Source organism: Glossina fuscipes, unplaced genomic scaffold, assembly GCF_014805625.2.
Source record: "Glossina fuscipes isolate IAEA_lab_2018 unplaced genomic scaffold, Yale_Gfus_2 221, whole genome shotgun sequence".
NCBI lineage: Eukaryota > Metazoa > Arthropoda > Insecta > Diptera > Glossinidae > Glossina > Glossina fuscipes.
This window is the reverse complement of record NW_023998564.1, coordinates 1,826,351-1,845,321: the sequence shown is the minus strand read 5'-3', so window position 1 is coordinate 1,845,321 and position 18,971 is coordinate 1,826,351. Positions and strand designations below refer to the sequence as shown.

The 18,971-nt window shown below is 33.8% G+C and overlaps 1 protein-coding gene across 2 annotated transcripts in view; it reads left to right on the top strand.

Annotated features, from left to right (window-relative positions):
- LOC119642181 (protein anachronism) overlaps positions 1–15,173 on the top strand; it is a 25,702-nt gene extending 10,529 nt beyond the window's left edge. Inside the window, exons 2-5 of one of the 2 annotated variants that reach the window (XM_038041188.1) lie at positions 10,165–10,547; positions 10,641–10,880; positions 11,554–11,626; positions 13,370–15,173. In XM_038041188.1, coding sequence (XP_037897116.1) covers positions 10,165–10,547; positions 10,641–10,880; positions 11,554–11,626; positions 13,370–13,907 — 1,234 coding nt within the window. In that variant the 3' untranslated portion in view covers positions 13,908–15,173. Of the gene's footprint in view, positions 1–10,164; positions 10,569–10,640; positions 10,881–11,553; positions 11,627–13,369 lie in introns of both variants that reach the window. The other variant, XM_038041187.1, reaches the window with a different exon arrangement.
- The last annotated feature ends 3,798 nt before the right edge of the window (positions 15,174–18,971 follow it).

Here is an 18,971-nt window from a genome sequence, read left to right as displayed (position 1 = left end):
ATAAGAATTGTAAATGTAAGCTACGCAATGTGTTCTTAAAGTATATTCTCAATCAAGTTTCAGTCCGTACGTTTACTCAGAACAACAAACTTTTCCAGCGCAAATTTTTCCTGGTCACTGTTGTCATTATCATAATCAACAGGTGAAAAAATTATACCCATCTTTCGTTTACAGTTAGAATAAAAAAAAGCAAAATCTCTCTTATGTAAAAAATAAAAATAGGTCCAAAGTAACATTTACGTTGGTAAGTTTCTAATGCCTAATTTTCGATGTGTGCTAAAATATCGTGCAAACTTCTCTCAACTCCATTTGAGTTAACCAATTTGTAGACGTTGATGACCATGTCTTTTCCACAACTGTTTCGATCAATAAAAAAAAAAAAAAGATTGTCTGAGAACTCTTCATCGACAACCGATGTTCGGACATGTGCATAAATATAAATGTTCACATAGGCTCACACAAATACACACACACACACAGATTCACAAAAGTATTTCCTTGCTAATTAGTATGCGAATGCATAATATGTGCATCTAAACGTATGAATTAAGATAATATTGCATTTTTATTGTTTGCATGTATGCATTGCATGCATGCTAACATGTAGATATATTTGTATGTAACTGACTAATTATGTTTAAGCATGAGTATTTAAGACATATGAACATTTATACACAGACTATAGCAACAACTACTAGCAAATCTGCGGTTTTTAAGGCTATTTTCATAATACGATACAACGTTATGTGAATGTTTGCACAGTACATGCAAAGAGCAAAAGTAGCAGCACCAATGCAGAAGCAAAAGACAGCAGCCGGTCTAGACAGTGTCTAGTCAGGTATTGTGTACTTTATAAACAATTGTAAACATAAGCCATAAATGTATGTACGTATAGTGTAGTACAGTGGTATATAAACGTGTAAAAAGACGCACACACACAGAACACAACAGCTTTTAAATGTCGAAAAGTCAGAGCAACAGACATAAAGACATACAGACAGATAAACATATAAAAAAAAGGCCAAATGCAACCGACCAGGCCATACATAAGTATTAAACCAGACCAGCACACAGGCTAGACAATCAAAAAGCAGACAGACAGATATATGACGCCGCCACCGCCACAGCTACTGTCGCTTATAATAAAAAAGGAAACTGTAACTAAACCGCAATATATCTCTAAACACAGTTAAGAAGCTGAAAAGCGAAAAAAATAAACGCATAAGCTCACACACACATATACATATCCCCACGCATACATTCATATACACATTCATTTATATATATATATGTACAGAACAAAACATACACACAGAAATAGTAGCAAAACAAAATACAATCCAAGAGCCAGCAACACGAAGTCTGAACGATACTTTGACTGATGATAGATAATGTCAATGGAAATTAAGTGAATCCATGTCTGTGTGTGAGATGAAAAAAGACAAAAAGAAAATATATTCTCATAATTTCCTTACTCACCCTCAAAACTTGCATTGCTTGCAAACTTAGCGAAAGAAAAATACAACAACAAAAACAACAAGTAAAACATTGTAGACGAACCGCTTTAGAATTTCGTGCAATTTAATGTTTTAATAGTTTTTCTTTTTCGATCGCTTATTTAGCATTTTTATGCTTTACAAGAGCAAAAACAATGAAATGCAAGTAAACCAAGTGTGACTAGTCTAGCTTCGAAATACGTTTACTTAATTAACTATCTTTTCGGTTGCTTTTAACCGAAATATGCAAGAAACTTAAATCATATCGCGCTATAAACGAAGGAGTCATCTCTAAGCAAATAAAAAGCAATCTTAAACACATTGAGCATTATAATACCGAAAACACAGCCTCAGTACAATTCAAAGGCATATATTAATTTTATGAACGCTAAATAAATTTTAGACTTTTACCCAATGCCGTCGAATAGAAATAAAATAAAAAAAGGTCATAATTGCCTTGAGGCGAATCTTTTGCGTTGTCAACATTAGCTTAAGGATGTTTGATTGCAAAATAAAGTGAACAATCTTTACCCCATACCATATCTAAAAGATTTAAATTAAATTAATATTATTATTATTAAATTATTTTCAAGATGCAAAAGTTTAAACCAAAGTCCTTACAACAGAGAAAGAAAAGGAAAAATTCACCTTCTCAAGGAAATTTCAGTCAAATAAATTTCTAAAGAATAGACCAGCGTTTCTCGCCTATTTTTGTTTTAGATTTCAAAGGATTGCTTTATTTGTCCGCAATCACAGTATTGTTTGTGAAATCTAAAGCATCTTTCCAGACAGAGCCATTATGAGGAAATCACGGTTTTTGACTGAGTTCAGGCGACCAAATTGATAAACCAATGATCGATGACTATTAAAACTCATCCCGAGGTAAATACTTGAGCTTAATTTTCGACCCTTATCCATGTTAAACTCATAAATTGTTAAGCAAAATTTGTAGCCTTTTTTATGAAGTTTTTTTCTTTTCCGAATCGAACTCCGTCAATTTTTGGTTTTTTTTCAAAATTCCAAACAATGCTCACTGGCAGATCTGATTAAAATGCACTATAGCCTTGTGTCGGTCAATAACATGTATAGAATTTTTGATCCCTTGAGATATGAACGTTACAGGGGGCAATATAAAATAAACATATTCTTTTCTTCCAGCGCATTGAACACTATAGAAGTGACCAATCATATTCTCGTAGAGAATACAGTACTTACGTATTTCTCTTTTGGTGATCTGTCTTTACATGATTGGCGAGAAAAGGAGGATAAAAAAACAGAAGAGTTTTTCGGACCTACCAACTGGACAAGAGATGTTTATAAACAAATGTTCAAGGACACTCTGCTACATAAAGCAAAAGAATTTGTATTTACCCTGCAGCTTAACCTAAACCTTAACTTAAAAAGCTTAACATACTTATTTATTGTAACGACTTCACATTCTCTTGGCATTTTCCAAAAGTTTAGTCATTTAACGAGAGAATGTTTTTTATTTTCAATTATAGCGAAGTAGATTTAACGAGAAATTATTGATTATTGTATGAAATTTTCTATTGACTTAAGCACATTGGTCAACTCATCTTTCTCCATCTGTGACCCAATTTGTCCTTATTATTACATTCAGACATTATTTATAAGCTGCAATAAAGTTGTTGTTGAATTTAAATGGTCTTTTAATACTTAATGTTATCGATTTAGTTTAACAAGCACATATATAAACGTAGAATTTTTTTGCAATCTTGTCAAAGCAAAAATTTTAATTGCACTAATGTTCAGAAAAATATTTTGATCTTCAAAAAAGAAAAACATTTTTTTTAAAAAACTATAACCTAACTATGTGCGCTATATCTATATACAAATATCCGTGTCGGCAGCAACAACAGCAGCAGTAACAATAACAACAATACAGAAAAAATGTAAAAATAAAATCATAATAATCAAGAGTACGTAGACAACAAACGCCGGAGGCGAGAATTTATAAACATGACAACATGAAAACGCAATTGAATGTGTTTGTGAGCGTTGTTTTGCCTTGTGTTGCACAGCATTAACGTAACATGTACATACGTACATGCCTCCGTATGTATGTTCATTTATATGCGAATATTATTTGTTAAGCTTTATACTTTGCGCATAATTTCACGGCAAAAGAAAAACACAAACACATGTCCGATATTTATGAAAATTATATTTACTATCATGTTTTACATACACAGTTATTCGATTTGGGGCGATTAGCAAGTAATGTTGTTGCTTTAAAAACAGAAATAAAGAGCAACAAAAAAAATTAAAAATGAGAAACAATCTCAATTGAACAAATAGTTACGAATAGCATTGGATAAACACAAACGAACATACGAATCTTTGTCCAAATAGAAAAAAAACCATAAACATATAACTATAGACAAATCAAAATGATTACAAAGATTAGCATTGGAAGTGATATATATGCGGACTGAACTGTGTATGCATGCATATAGATATAAATGTATATTTATGTATATATATATATGAATGAATGAACAACTGATTGATTACTTTCTTATATGTGTGTTTGTTTTTGTGTACAGGTCTGGTCTAGCCAGCCACCCAACTATCCAGCCGGCGAATACATTCACAATAAAGTTGTATAGCCATAACTGACCAATTGTCTAATAAATTTTTGTCGTGTCTTTGAGACGTTAGTATGTGTCGGAGATTATTTTCGGTTTTAAGTACTTTTTAATAATGTCTGGCCGTCTACAAATAAACTGCGTCTTTGTCTGCTTTTATATGCCACCACCGAGAGTATGGATATATTCCGGTTGCCAAACCTTTTGAAACATCCAGAAGAAATATTCATAGATTTCACAGACAAGGTATATTTAGTACATTCTTAATTAATTCCGCATCGAACTAGGGATGTCTGTCCGTCCGTCAATGTATGATGAACATTCACCTGGTGTCAAAAATTTGTCTTCATTCTTAGACAAAAGTAATTGACACGCCTACAATATAACATAAACGAAAAAAGCTCTTTTTTCCAAAGGTGTTCGTGGACATTACTCATACATATCTATACACTCTACGGGTGATTCTAGACTATGTGAAAAAGAATGGAAAAAATATTGTTCGATCATCTAATAACATAGAACGCCTACATTTTTTTTTTTTTTTTTTTTTTGTAACAGAGATTATGACTACTTAGTTAAAACCAAATCTTTTTTTCTTATATGTTCTTTTGATTTTGTATGATGTTTTGGCTTTTGGCGTTAACATGAATAATTCGTAATATTAACGCGAAAGTAAACCACCATTGTTTATTATTGTTTTGTTTTAATGCTAGCAAACAAGGTCAATATAAAAACTTTTTAAAAGCATGTGAATATCAACAAAAATTTTACCATCATTATTTACCATTAGGTTTGTGGTAAACATGTAACTGAAGACAAGCTGTAAAAAGAACAATGTCAGCTTTTGCGAAGGAGGTGAAGAAATTGCTTTTCGCAAATTTTTAGATAAACTGAAATGAAGGCGATTTGGATAAATAATTATTTTGAAGAAAAAATCTTTCTACAGAGCGTCTGTTTTTTCCTTTTTTTATTAGATTTTATACACCGCCCCTACCTATATTGAAACAAGCAAAGACATTGAAGTGATTAACGGCTTATCGCTGACTAATATGCATCATACCACAATTATTCGTATAACATATTACGACGGGAAGTGATAGAAAAAATGATCCGATCTGAACCATTCTTAATAGCATCTTTACTTTGGGCGTGCCAAATTTGCGGTGGTATCCAAAAAATAGACCCACGTGATTCAAATTCGTTAAGATTGATTTCTCTGTCAATTTGCTATTATAAACTAATTATCACGATGATGTATTAAAAAATACACCTTTTTACTATAGTCTCGTAGCGTTCGAGTTTCAATTTAGAATCTCCATGTACTATTACAGGGCGAGTTTTGTCAAGAAATTTAAAAAATTGCAATTTTTTCCCAAATAACGAATTTTCTAAATAGGGCGGTATAGTTTGGCAACTCTGCGCGCGCGCTTCGTTCGTACTGTTTTACTTCGTTTGAAGAAATTTTGCAATTTCTTTTTTTATCTTATTGCTTTATAGCTTTATACGCATATAAAGCCTAATTAATTATAAAAGTATAAAAGTGTTTAAATTAATTGAATTATATTGAACTTTTTGTCGAGATATTCAGTTCGGTTTTTGCGATTAGCGCTCCAAAAAATATTAATAAAAATAACAAATAGCCTCTATCGCTGGCTGTTCCGAAGTGTCTGCTGGTCACCATGCTTGGCAAGTCGCACAAGCTACACGTGCGAGTGTGGCCATCCTCTCTATAAACCCAACAACTCCAAACTTTCCACCTACAAATACAATTGTTTCTAGGCATTAGCCCCCAAAAAGGTAATATTCATGTGAAGACTTGCGTCCGACATCTCTGAGGATAACATAAAAACTCATCTGGCTACTAAAGTCCCATCAGTTAATTTGAAACTTATAAGTATTTTCAAATTGGCTCCATCTCAACTATCCGTAGAGCCATCTCGTCTTTTAAAGCGTTGGTTCCAACTGAACCCATGAAAATTTTGTTAAACAAAGCATTGAAGCCAGTTGAATTCTTAAATAAGGAACTTATTCCTCGGGATAGACCCCGTAATACTAATTCGGCAGCTCTTCCACCCTCAACAAACTAAATGTTTCTTCATGTCTAGTAATTTTTATTTATCAAAATGTTAATTATGTAAACTCAAAAATTCGCTTTATTTTCCTGAATTCAGCTTTCCGCTTTCAGCTTGATCTTCATTAAGACTTGGTTAAAGCCTGATTTACATTCATCGTAACTGTTTCACAACTCTATCCAGGATTTCAGAAAGGATCGATTGGATCGCGTTGGTGGTGATGTTTTAATTGCAATGTCTGTTTCAGTCCTGTCCTATTCATTTGAAATTCCTGCTCTCCCCTATGTTGAATTTATCGCCATTCGGGAGAAAATTGCCAATTGCTGCCCTGTGGTGACTACTAATATATTCATAGCGTTGGAGGCCTTCAATTTGCAACAAGTCAGTTCGTGTTATAGTGATAATTCCAGCTGTATTTTAACATCTGATAGAACTGTTCTGTTTTTCAATGAATTATTTGATCGTAATTTACTTCGATACAACCACACTCTAATTATAATGGCGGACTACTAATCTTTTCTTCGCCAACTTCTCGGAAATAGTTTTAAATCGCCGTCTACATTTTATTTTACCTGAGGGTCCGTATCATGCATTTCCGTTTATTAAAGGCGTGATGGTTCGTTGAACTACTTTAACGTGCCAAATCCAACTTCCTCCAAAAGACATTATAATTTTAGGAATTTTTTTATTGCTTGCGTCTCATCTTTCACTTATTACGCTCTATTTCTCTGCTGCGAATATTAAAACCTTGCTGTCATCGTTCTATAATGTAAAAACACTGCCATGAGTTAACAAGAGAATTAAATATTACAAAAATAGGAAAAACAAATTTTCCCAAAAAATTTATGGAAAGCGGTTCTGCTTACGACTATTTTGCCTATTCTGGTGCAAAGCAGAGATTTAATTATCTCAATAACCAATGTTATTGCAATACCTTTAGTTTTAGTGATTAAATCCCCATCGCTCGCATTTTTCTTTCGATGGCACTGAGCCCTCTGATGATATTGAAAGCTCAAATCTCTTTGCTGAACACTTCCAACGAAATTTTTCAAGTGCTAATCAGATAACTAATCCGCTTTTGATTCCTAATTTGGTCATTTCAGAAATGAAGTTTGCTTTAAGATCTCTAAAATATTGTTGTGCGCCTGGATCTGACGGGACTCCGTCGTATACATTTAAATCATGCTTTGTCGAGCAATGTGGCATTATTTCAGTGATTATTAATCAGTCCTTGAAATCAAGTGTTTTGCCTTTCTGTTGGAAAAATTGTTTCCTTATTCCAATTCACAAATATAGAAATAGTCATCACCTTGAGAATTGTAGGGGCATCGCCAAGTTGAGTGTCTTATTCAAATTGTTTGAGGGAATTGTTACTCAGTGTTTAGCTTTTGCTATCAAATCTTATATTTCTCCATTCCATAATGCCTTTCGAAAAGGAAAATCTAGTGTTATGAATCTCTTAGAGCCCAAGTTTCCAAGGCTTTCAGTATATTCCTATACATATATATTTTAATAAAGCGGTTGTCTTAGTTAATCATAACTTATTGATCTTCAAACTCCTTGCTTCTGGATTCCCGTCCTGCTTAGTGAAAAGGATAAGCTCTTATCTGCATAAGAGATCATTCAGGATTCTGTTTAACATCATTGCCTCGGATAAATAAACCTTCACGTCTGGCGTCCCTCAAGCCATAATAAGCCATTTAGAACCCCCTTTATTTTATTTATAGATTAATGATCTCTCCTCGGTGATTAAATGCACCCAGATCTTAATGTACGTCGAGGATGTTAGACTGTTTTCTTTCTTCTCTTCAACTAGCAGGGTAAACAGGTCGATACCGCAATAAACACAGTAGATATTGAATCGGAACCACGATCGAAAAGCTCACCCAACGGTAGAGACGTATTTGTACGTCTGGTTTGTTTCCCGTCTATTGAATCTAGACATTGATAAACAAACAAGCTAAAAGCACAGAGAAGACAAACACACTTTAGGGTACTATCTAAAAATAACATGCAGCCATCAGTAGCTGCGATCTCAACATGTCATCCTACGAAATTATTGAATAGCGCGTTATGTAACTTAATTCGCATAAATAGAAGAATATATTTAGCATTACTTGTTAAGATGTGTATACAAAGTATTTGTTTTAGCAAAAGCAAGCAAACTCAGTTTAAAATTATTCTTTTTGGCTTTTAACAGCGTAAGTTAAATAAGAAGAAAATTATATCCAGTCGCGACCGAATCTTTTATATACATCATCGATATCCTAAACAAGACTAAAACGAAGGAAGAGAACTGAGTTTTGATACTCGATAATATCGGTTATACTCCATTGATTTTTTCTCTCTTCAGAATGAAAGAGAAAATATATATGGTGTATGTGTAGTACTTTACAAATAACAAGCAAAAAACACAGAACACAAAGGTTTTATTGCTACATAGACGTGTGGACGTGTTGTAGGCATGTTCTGTGAAAAGTGTGGGTCGTTTCCAAATGCTTTTGCAGGTTTGTAGACGACATCCTCATTTTTGCGAAAAGGAGAACGTTTACCACAGTTGCTCAGGCAGACAGATAAATATACGAACAGACGGGCAATTTTAAGCACATTCCTCAATTTGGAAACGGCCAAAAATTTACATACATCATAGGTTTGTTAAAGCTTGCTTCAGCGCGTTGTAAAGGCATTGAAAAAAAATTAAATTTTGATACCCTATAATACTGCGTAGGCGTAGGTGTACGTTTATCTTCTGTGGTTTATGAGTAATGGGTTAAAAACCAATTTGTTATTGTATTCCTTTTGAAAACCAAAGATGTTCTCATTTTACGTAATAATATAGGCGTGTCCTTCACCCGACCCGTTTCAAACCGTTTTCAACACCAAATTTGAAGTCGATAGCCTCATTTCCGTGGCCAGGAGAATGTCTATAGCAGACGGAGAGGTGGACATGCTTAAACTGACCGATAATCGATTAATTTTTTTCGGCAAATGCTTGAACAGCATTTTTACCCCTTCGGTAGTAAAAAAGTAAAATATGCCGAAAATGCTACTTTCTATTTTCCATATTTGAAAGGGCACCAACCAAAAACTATTGGAATCAATCGAACGTTTCATAAGCAAGCCTTGATAATGCGGCTCATGTGCCAACTTGACTATGGAAAAATGCAATTAAATCCATTATTGGGAAAAGACGAAATGGCTTTGCGAACAACTTTATATATATCTGTATATGTGTGCGACCTATAAGCATTTTAAAACACTCGTTATGATCTGGAGACTTTCGACAATTTATATTGAACGAAGAAATGTCATTGATTTACTCAACTAAAATCAAGAAATTGTATGCTTTAGGCATTTTGGAACCCTACTTCAAGCTAAGCGACATTCGCTAACTCCCAAGCCTAAAGATATGAACCTTAAAATGATTCTTAATGAATGAAATCTGGCCGAAATCGGCTTTTCTTGTGAAAGTTCTTATTTTATTTCAAGTAGTTGTAATGACCACATTCTTAACTTTTCTCTACGTTCTTGTTTTACCGGGTTAATTACTTTATCTAAGCATCGTTTTCTTCGGTAAATGTACTCTGTACAGTATTTTACACGTCTTCAGTATACAAGGGTAAAGTTATCTGTAAATTCCTTTTACGCGATCTTAGCGCGCACGACTAGCGAGTAAGTTGGAGGAAAAGTGTATTTCAACATTTCTTTTAGTATTATGTAACTTTATGAATAAAGAGCAATAAACTGTTTTCGTTTCTTTCTTTTTGCTTTTCAAACGCCCAGATAATTACGCATTTCACTTCAGCAATTTTTACACATTTTGTTAGCAAAATATTTTTTCTTTTTTTTGCAGGTTTTTCGATCAAAATAAGGAGAGTTTTCGTTTTTGTTTTATTTTTTTTTCTTTTAAAAACGGCTTAGTAATATTACTTTGGTTAATGCATATTCTTTATATAATCAAATTATTTTGTTCTTTTTTAATTTTAGCTTAAATAACATAATTAATAGCGTAATGAATGCTTTTCATGGTGGAGGTGGCTTAAGCGGTAGTTCTGACGAGAGTCCTGAATACCCATTACATGAAATGGCCGCTTATCCCAAATGTAATGCAGAAACATCTGAATCGTCCTGGCTACAGGATAACAATGTGACGATACAATTTTCGCATTCCCTTTTTGAGGCGCGTCGAGCTAATCTTAACCTGGACTCGGCTATTTTGCGTTTGTATAAAATCAATCCAAACGCCAGCGAAGAAACTGAAATAACTGTCACGGATGTGGTGGAACCACCTAGCAAATCGAAACGTTGTGCTGATCCTTTACTTGATTCGCAAATACGCATCACTGTATCCATAGTGCAACAACTAAGACGTAATAAACGCGGGGCAGTAGGTAACATTCATGTCCCCATCTGTTTCCTTCTTCTTCAAAAGAGCTTGAAAACTTTTTATATTTACCTTACAGAACGTAAGAAACGTATTTGCAATACGATAATGTTAAATGCTTCTAAAACGGGCTGGATTGAAATCGACATTAAGCGCGCGATTTATATTTGGGAGAACGTCAGCAAACAACAACTTCAAAATCATCCACAATCTAGACTGCCCGTTTTAGTCGGTTGGCTAATGATCGAGGTGCATGATGAAGAAGAGCAGCCTCTAAAACCGGGTTTATTCTTTAAGCCACCTAATTGTAATCAGGCAGGTAAGTGTGTTGTTTGCCAAAAATAACTAACAACGAGGTTAAGCTTAATAGAAACAGAAAAACTTCTCATTGATCGCAAAATGAATTTTTAAAATATGAAAAATTTTTAAACAATTAATCGTTTCCAAGTTAGAGATTTGAATTTCCTATTTGATATAAGTGATTAAAGTATTCCAAAATGTTTGTTTTGAGAGCTAGTATTTTAAATATAAGTAAAGCGAAATTTTAGATATACATTTGCATATAAAAAATTATTTAAAATTTAGTCCCTTATCATGGCAATCTAAAGAAAAGAATTTCTTTTCTAAACCTTATAAGAAGTCGGTAAGAATATTACAAAACAACAAAGAAAGCCTGCATTCTTGATTATGTGTTACCTTGAAACGTAACCAAACTAACGTACGGATAACATACCTACATATGTGCTTCTGTTATGCAAATTATTAAGTATTTAACTCTTGCTAAGCATGCTATTGTTACATTTATGTTTTTGATTTAAAAATATAAATAAATGAATAAATACCGTTTTTATATTTTATGCTAAAACGAAAAAATCAGTGGCTGCTTTTGTACGCTTATGAATTTTGTGCTTTATAAAGAAAAAAAGATTGATGCTTTTGTTTCTTTTATGTGTAATCAATCAATGAAGTGCTAATGGTTCTAATATTTTCAGATCTTGCAATCCCATGGGATTACTACAGACCGGGGACGTCTATGCCTTCACTTGCAACGGTCGAAGTGCCAAGGTAAGCACTTTTCGCTTATACACACACTTATTAGATGAATGTTAACATATCCCTGCTATGCTTCCATTGCTTGGTACATATACTCGTAAGAGAGCCATTTTTATTAGCAAATCCGAGGACTGCCAAACAAACTTTAAAAAAATGCACTCACATTATTATACGCTCATACAACAGCTTGGGTAATTTAATTTACATATAAATCCCCACAATTCGATTGCTAAAGGAAAGGTAAACCTTATTATAGATTCTAAAGTTTTACAATTATTTGGCAATTTCCTTATTCTGTTTGTCGCGGTATAACCCCTTTTCAAACTTGTTATAATAGTTGTGGATTGCATAGAATGAATTATCATGCACTAATAATCGATCGAAGAACGATCATAAAGAGGACACATCCCATGTTGCTTCTCTCTCGCTCTTCCTAGATCTTCCTTCTCTGCATAATAGGAAATCCATTTATTAATTCGCAGACTACACCGCACTGTGTTTAAGAAGATATAAGGCACCACCAGGGTGCACAATCAACGTTGCATGATGAATGATACACGAAACCTCATAAAAATAACTAAATCGAGTCAAACAAAGTAAACTTCGATTACACGAAAACACTAGCTCTCTCTTAACAGATGGAGGAAATGACGAAGAACCTTACCTCTTTAGGGATAACACTGTAGAAGAATAGGTAACTTTTGATGTTCATGCGAATACAAAATAATTCTCGTTGGGCGGAATATATCTTTATAATGTCGAGATATGCAGTCAAGGCGCCTAATTTTTTTGAAGCGATGTAGAAAATTCTTCATTGCAGACGATGTGCCAAACTTACAAAATAACTCGCATGTGTGGTTGGAAGCCTCTAAATCTTGGTTGGGGACGATCGATAAAAATGTGCTCGAAACTCTGTAAACCCTCGAGTGGTAATGCGGGCTGGGTAGTCCGTATGTAGAACTATACCCAGAGCAAGTTTTCTACAGAAGTAACAGAGATATATCCAACAATTAATTCCTTTACCAATGTTACAAGGCGTTACCGGTGTTCCCATGCACTCTATCTGAAATTGCCTACATAAGGCATACCACACTACCGCAACTCGTCGTTCTTGAATGACGCTGTGCATCTTTGCAACAACCTAGCAGCAATTATCTTGCGCACCGTGCGATGTGTCTCCACTTTTACGTCAAACGTACACAAGCGCTACTCCCCATCCCTCCATTCCAGCCCTCTCTGCCTATAACCTTTCCCGATTACAATCGAGCACTCACGTGTAGGAAACAGTTACAGAATGGCTGGTCGTACGCGCATAAATTGAAATGTTTCCCGTCAAATGCAAATGCACCGTAAGCGCTCTTTCATCTAATTCCGCCTGCATATAGACTACATCCGCTCCCCACTTTTGTCATTCTTTATACAAAATGTAATAAGTTTTATTCTTCCAATAAAAGTTCTTTATATGTTGTGGAATTTAATGAAGGTCTGATTATAAAGAATCTCGGGATTCAAAAACCTGAGGAAACTGATTCTGTTATTCATTTTTGTCACTTCTTGCTTATATAAATGGGAATTAGTTACCACTATTTTTTTTGTTAAATTCGAAATGTTCACATGTTTAATATTATAAAGCACAAATTCAAGAGATTTTTGGTCCACCCAGAGGTTTTCACATAGCTACCTATAAGCTTAAATATCCAACATTCGAGCCAAGATTCTTACCTTCCTTATTTTTTAATTTTAATTATCTTTTAGATATCCAAGGATAGATGTGAAATTAATCGGTTATGCTTCATTCGCTCCCATGCCAAATGATAGCAATAAAGAGAAAGAGAAAATTTATGCGAATTTCATAAGTAAATTATACAATATACCGGAGAAAGCCAGTGAAATAAATGAAAATGAATCGACCACATATTTAGCACCGACAGCCGATAATCATCTGCATGAAGCAACATATGGAGAAATGCAACCACACTATCAATACAGACGTCATTTAAAATTTTTCGAAGAACCAATGCAACAACATCGCCATCATCATCATTATAATTCACAAGTGCAACAACAAGAATTAAATGAAGAGAAGCAAAATCATCATTATCATCATCATCATCATCATCATCATCATCAGCAACAACAACAGCAACAACATCATCATAGATTATCAGAGCAAAATCATGATGAGTCAATTATATTGAAACATGTTGAACAAAAATTGCAGCATGAGTATCAGTTATACTCAAAACATCAGCACGAGCAGCAACAGCATATGTTGCCTGCCTTAGTCGTATAAAATATGCTTTCGCTTTGCGAATTCTAGTAATTTTTTTTAAATCAACAACAGTAATAACATATCTCACTAAATTTGTGTAGTCATTTGGCATGCGTTGATTTTTTTTCCTTTTTATATTTTTATTAATATATGGTTTCTATTTTGTGAATCCCTCTCTCTCTATTTCGTTCTTTTAAACGAATCTGTATACTACGTTCATTGTAAGGCTTACATTATATCATTTTTTATCGTCGTCATCACCGCACGTCTGATTCGCACTAAGTCTCATTATGAAATTTGTGTTTTGTGGAAGTTTTGGATTTATCCAAATTTTTCTGTCTGTCTGTAGTTATTTCTTCTTTTTTGAAAATCCTTTTTATACCCTCGGTCACTGATGGCACAAGAGCATACTAAGGGGATATACGCAACACGAAACAAAACTGGAGATAGAACCACCGAAGCGTCTGACCGTCCGTTCGTCCGCCCATTTTTGTTTTTTGCGTTACAAATTAATTTTCGAGATATATTGATGAAATTTAGTGCATCCGTATGTGTTGGCCCAAGTACGAACGCTATGAAAAATGGTTCGCATTGGGGCACTTTTTTATTTTATCATACTGTATTTAAAAAAAGAGAGAAAGATGGTCTGTCTGCCTATACATCTTGCTTTTTTGTGTTCCAGTTACAAGTTGTAATTTTCAAGATATTTCGATTAAATTTGGTATATCTATTTTGGCCCAAAGACGAGCGACGAGCTTGTATTATATTCTCCTGCTTATCCCTACCACATCCCGCTGTTTAAGGCCTCGTATTTACAGAGGCGCAAAAGCTATGCTAAAAATGTTTTAATCAATTATCGCTTTCTGAGCATTAATGCTTGAAGTCTATACTTTGCTTAATTGCAAAGAAAAGGAAATATGTGAACTGAACGAAATGAAATATGAAACGAAAAAAAATTATTTCAAGCGTAGACTATACCTGCTTAATGTTTTTATTATTAAGCTCGCCGTCCATAGCTTTTGTGGAATGTTATGAAGTTAGTCTTCTTTTTTTAAATCATATCTTATTTCTCCAGTAACAAATTAAATCTTTTTGTTTCATTTGATAAGTAGGATACGTATATCACTGGGCAGCATTAGAATACCTCAACATAAAACCGTTGAAAAAATATCAAGTGAAAAGTGTTCACTAAGGAGAAAAAATATCTCATATCAACAGAAACTTTAAACAAGTACGAAAATTAAATTCGGTCAGGATCGAATCTTTTATACCTACCACCGTTATCCTAAAAAAGACAAAAGAAGTAAAAGAACACAATTTTCATGCTCTATAATATGGAGTGGACGTAGACGATTTTTCCTATTTTTAAAATAAAAGCTGTTGCCGTGTAGACATGCCAGCGTTGCAGGCGTGTCCTTTGAAAAGTTTAGATCAATTCCAAATTCTTTGGCAAATTTGTAGGCGATTTCTTCATTTTCGCTAATGGGAGAATGTTTATCACATATACTACAAAGGTGCTGAAACAGATGGATAGGGAAACAGGCGGAATGTTTAGGTGCATTCCGAACTTGACACTAGCCAAAAATTTGCATACTTATATATATTTTGTGGGGTCTCTGATGTTTCCTTCTTGTCGTTACAAACGTTTTGACAAAATGAATATACCCCTCATCCTTCGGTGATGGGTATAAAAAAGAGAATTACATTTGAACAAAGCACTCTTACTAGAGAAATTCGAACAACGGCTATGGTATACTCTAAACAGATCCAAACGAGAAATAGATTTTCATACGACTTGTGGTAAAAGTTTGCATGTATACAACCTTCAAAGGAACTTGGGATACATTCATCCTCAGAATCACTTTATGCATCGATCTAAACTTGTCTGTCAATGCGTCAATATTGCATTCTTGCATTCAACCTACAAGTTAGAATTTGTGGAATATTTTTATGGAATTTGGTACGTCGACGTATTTTTGGCCCAGAAGGAAGGCTATTGAAAATAGTACAGATTGGACCACCTTTCCGATCGCTTCCAATTTGACAAGATTTTAAAAAGTTTTTGCATGAACAGCATCAAGCGAAGTGATGTAGTGAATTTAATGGTAGATCGTCTTCTTTTATAATGTTTTTACTTCGTTGATTTAACTTCACAGATAAATCTCGAAAATGTTCGCGTACAATGCATATACTATGACTGCAATATGAAGCAACATCGAAGAATTTCAACACAAATATATCTATTGAAAAGCCAAAAAACAGAATGATCTCCATTGAATTATTGAAGTTTACGATCACCACACTAAAGCTGGCGTTAAGACCCAAAGTGAACATTGCTTTGGATTTCAAAGCTTTCAAAAGCTCCAAAATAAAATGATATGCATTGAAGTAAGCTTAAGAAGATGATCAGCCACACAAAATTGACCATACAAATACAATACATAATTAGATGTTACAGTTATTTTGGAATCAATCCTAGCATATGTAAAATTTTTATTGAAAAACAAGAAGAGAAATATATTTAAGCGAAAATACTGCATTTCCCGAGATATTCTGTGATTATTTTTAATTTTGATTTATTATTATTACTATTATTAGTGGTAGTATGTATCATTATTATGTAAGATTATTATATAATTATTATTTACTATTATTATAATTTATTTACTATATTTTTAACATTGTCCAATAAGGTTATGAGAGATCATTGTAGAGCTTAAATGCCAATGCGAAAAAAGCAAAAAATAACTTGATAAATAAAAAACAACACTCGCAAAATTTACAATTTGTATTCAAAATTGTTATACCTAAGTAAAAACTGCCCCAATTATATTTTTAATATTATTTTAAAAGGTGTGTAAATATTTAATTACGAATTTTCTTGAGCAATTCTTTTCGTTACTTAAATATTTTATAATTTTATTATACTGTTCGATTTAAAATACTATCCTATTTAGAATCAATAATAAAAAAATGCTCTAAAAACTATAAACACAACTCACTAATTTCAATCGATTTCTTATTTTCTTTTACTTTGTTCGAGAAAAGAAAAAAATTTTTTTTATCGCAAGACAAACTTGAAATACAATTTACATATTGAACCATGTGTTAATAAAATCAAATCGCGGCTGGGCAGCAATTCTGTAACCTTTATATAACCAAACAGTTATATACTGCTCTTGTTCGACCAACTTTGGAATACTCATCGGTTGTCTGAATATCAAGTTACATATATAAAATTGATCTAATCGAATAGGCACAACGAGGCTTTTCGCTTTTTGCGCTACGGGGCTCAGGCTAGTAGTTAGTGCTCATTTACCTTCCCATACTGGGAAATAGTTGTACGATGCTGCGAAATCGTCTTTGTCCTTAAATTGGCTAAAGGTATAATATGTTTCCGGTTTTTACTTTAGACAACCTCACTTAATGTGTTCGATAGATTTACGAGGCACTGTGAAGCAATTTACTTGTCACACTGCCGGACAAGCTACTTACTTCAGAATTCTTTCAGGCTCGTTTGTATGATGGATAGTACTAATATTTATTTGTTTGATCCTTCACTAGATTCCATACATGTCATGAACGGTGCTGTTTTATGGATACGTCATTAGCATCCGTACTACTCTGTAAATTGGTTCGACATGGACTGAGCTTTACCTGAATTTTAATTACTCGTAAAATTTATGCATTTTACTGCATCTTACAATTTCCCTCTTGTTGGTATAACATCGATGCCTTCCTTCTGTTTACCGAACTATGTCTATATAAGTTTACTGTATAATACTGGAATCTATACAATTCTTCTACCATGTCGCGTTTGCTTATTTTGAAATTCTGCAGCAAGGTGTCTATTACTTTACTCTCCTTATCGTAAAATTTATCCTTGTATCAGCGGGAAAGTTTTACATGTAACTGAATGAATAAATAAACACCTCGACGTAGATATATTCATTAGCCTTTTATGGCATAGTTTCCGTTATGATTTGCAAATAGCTTTCAAAGAACTGAAGCGTTGATCCGTCAAGATTTTTTGAAAACTTATTTTACACCGTCTTTTTTTGAACGATTTTTAAATAAGACGGCTCACCAATAGATGCAAATACACCTTTTAAGCACGACTTTTTTGTTCTAGCACAAATTCAGAAAAAACAATTTTTTTTAATTCTAATTGTGACAGTGTGACAGAAAGTTATGTATACAAAAACAAAATATAATGGAGAAAATACTGTGGTCAGAAGTCAGTCGCCAAATTTACCATATGTCGCATGAACTTTTTTGCAAGATTTTTTTCGCACGGATTTCTAAGAAAAGCATCTACAGTGTGAAAAAAGAATTGGGTGTATATAGACAAAGAAGTGCAACGACTTAAGATTATTATGTTTTTTAATTGTTATTGTTTTTTAATCTCTTAGCTCTGCTCTTTTACTGATTTTTGGCTGAGGCTATACTTTTTTTATTCCGCGTCATTAAGAAATCCTTAACACATTCCCTGCCGTATGTACCGTCCAATTAATTCACTTTCATGTGGGCTTTGCGATTTTTCGTCACCCCCTTAAAAGCACTACTTGTGCCCCAAAGCCAATTTTCAAACTACAGAATCTAAAAATTGATAAGCAATGTAATGGCATCTGCAACTATTTTTGAAGCGCCTGCCGATAAGGATATACGCATCAAGAAAAAATATGTATATTCTAGTACAAACAAACAAAGCAAAAAAAGTAAAATATTAATCTATTCAATTTGTTAGTGTTTGCTCAAAAGGGTATGTTTGGCGTGGAAAAGGAGTCCGGTGATAATTGGGCTAGCAGGAAATATGTTAATGATGTCTAACTAAGTACTAATTGCACAAATTAATGCAATCAATACAGGAGCTGTGAAGTAGCTTGGAAAGCCAGAATAATAGGCTTTCTATATTTTCAAAATTGCGATGTTGGAATAGTGCACAGTGGATTTTCTAATGAATCGTCCTTTTCTTTGTATTGCGAGGTGGGTCTGGTGCCGGTAGCCGCGAATCGCTTTAACGGTTTTATCTAATGTTGTTGCTGCGCTGCTCGGCGTGCACAAAGTTGCTTCCATAACCGCCGC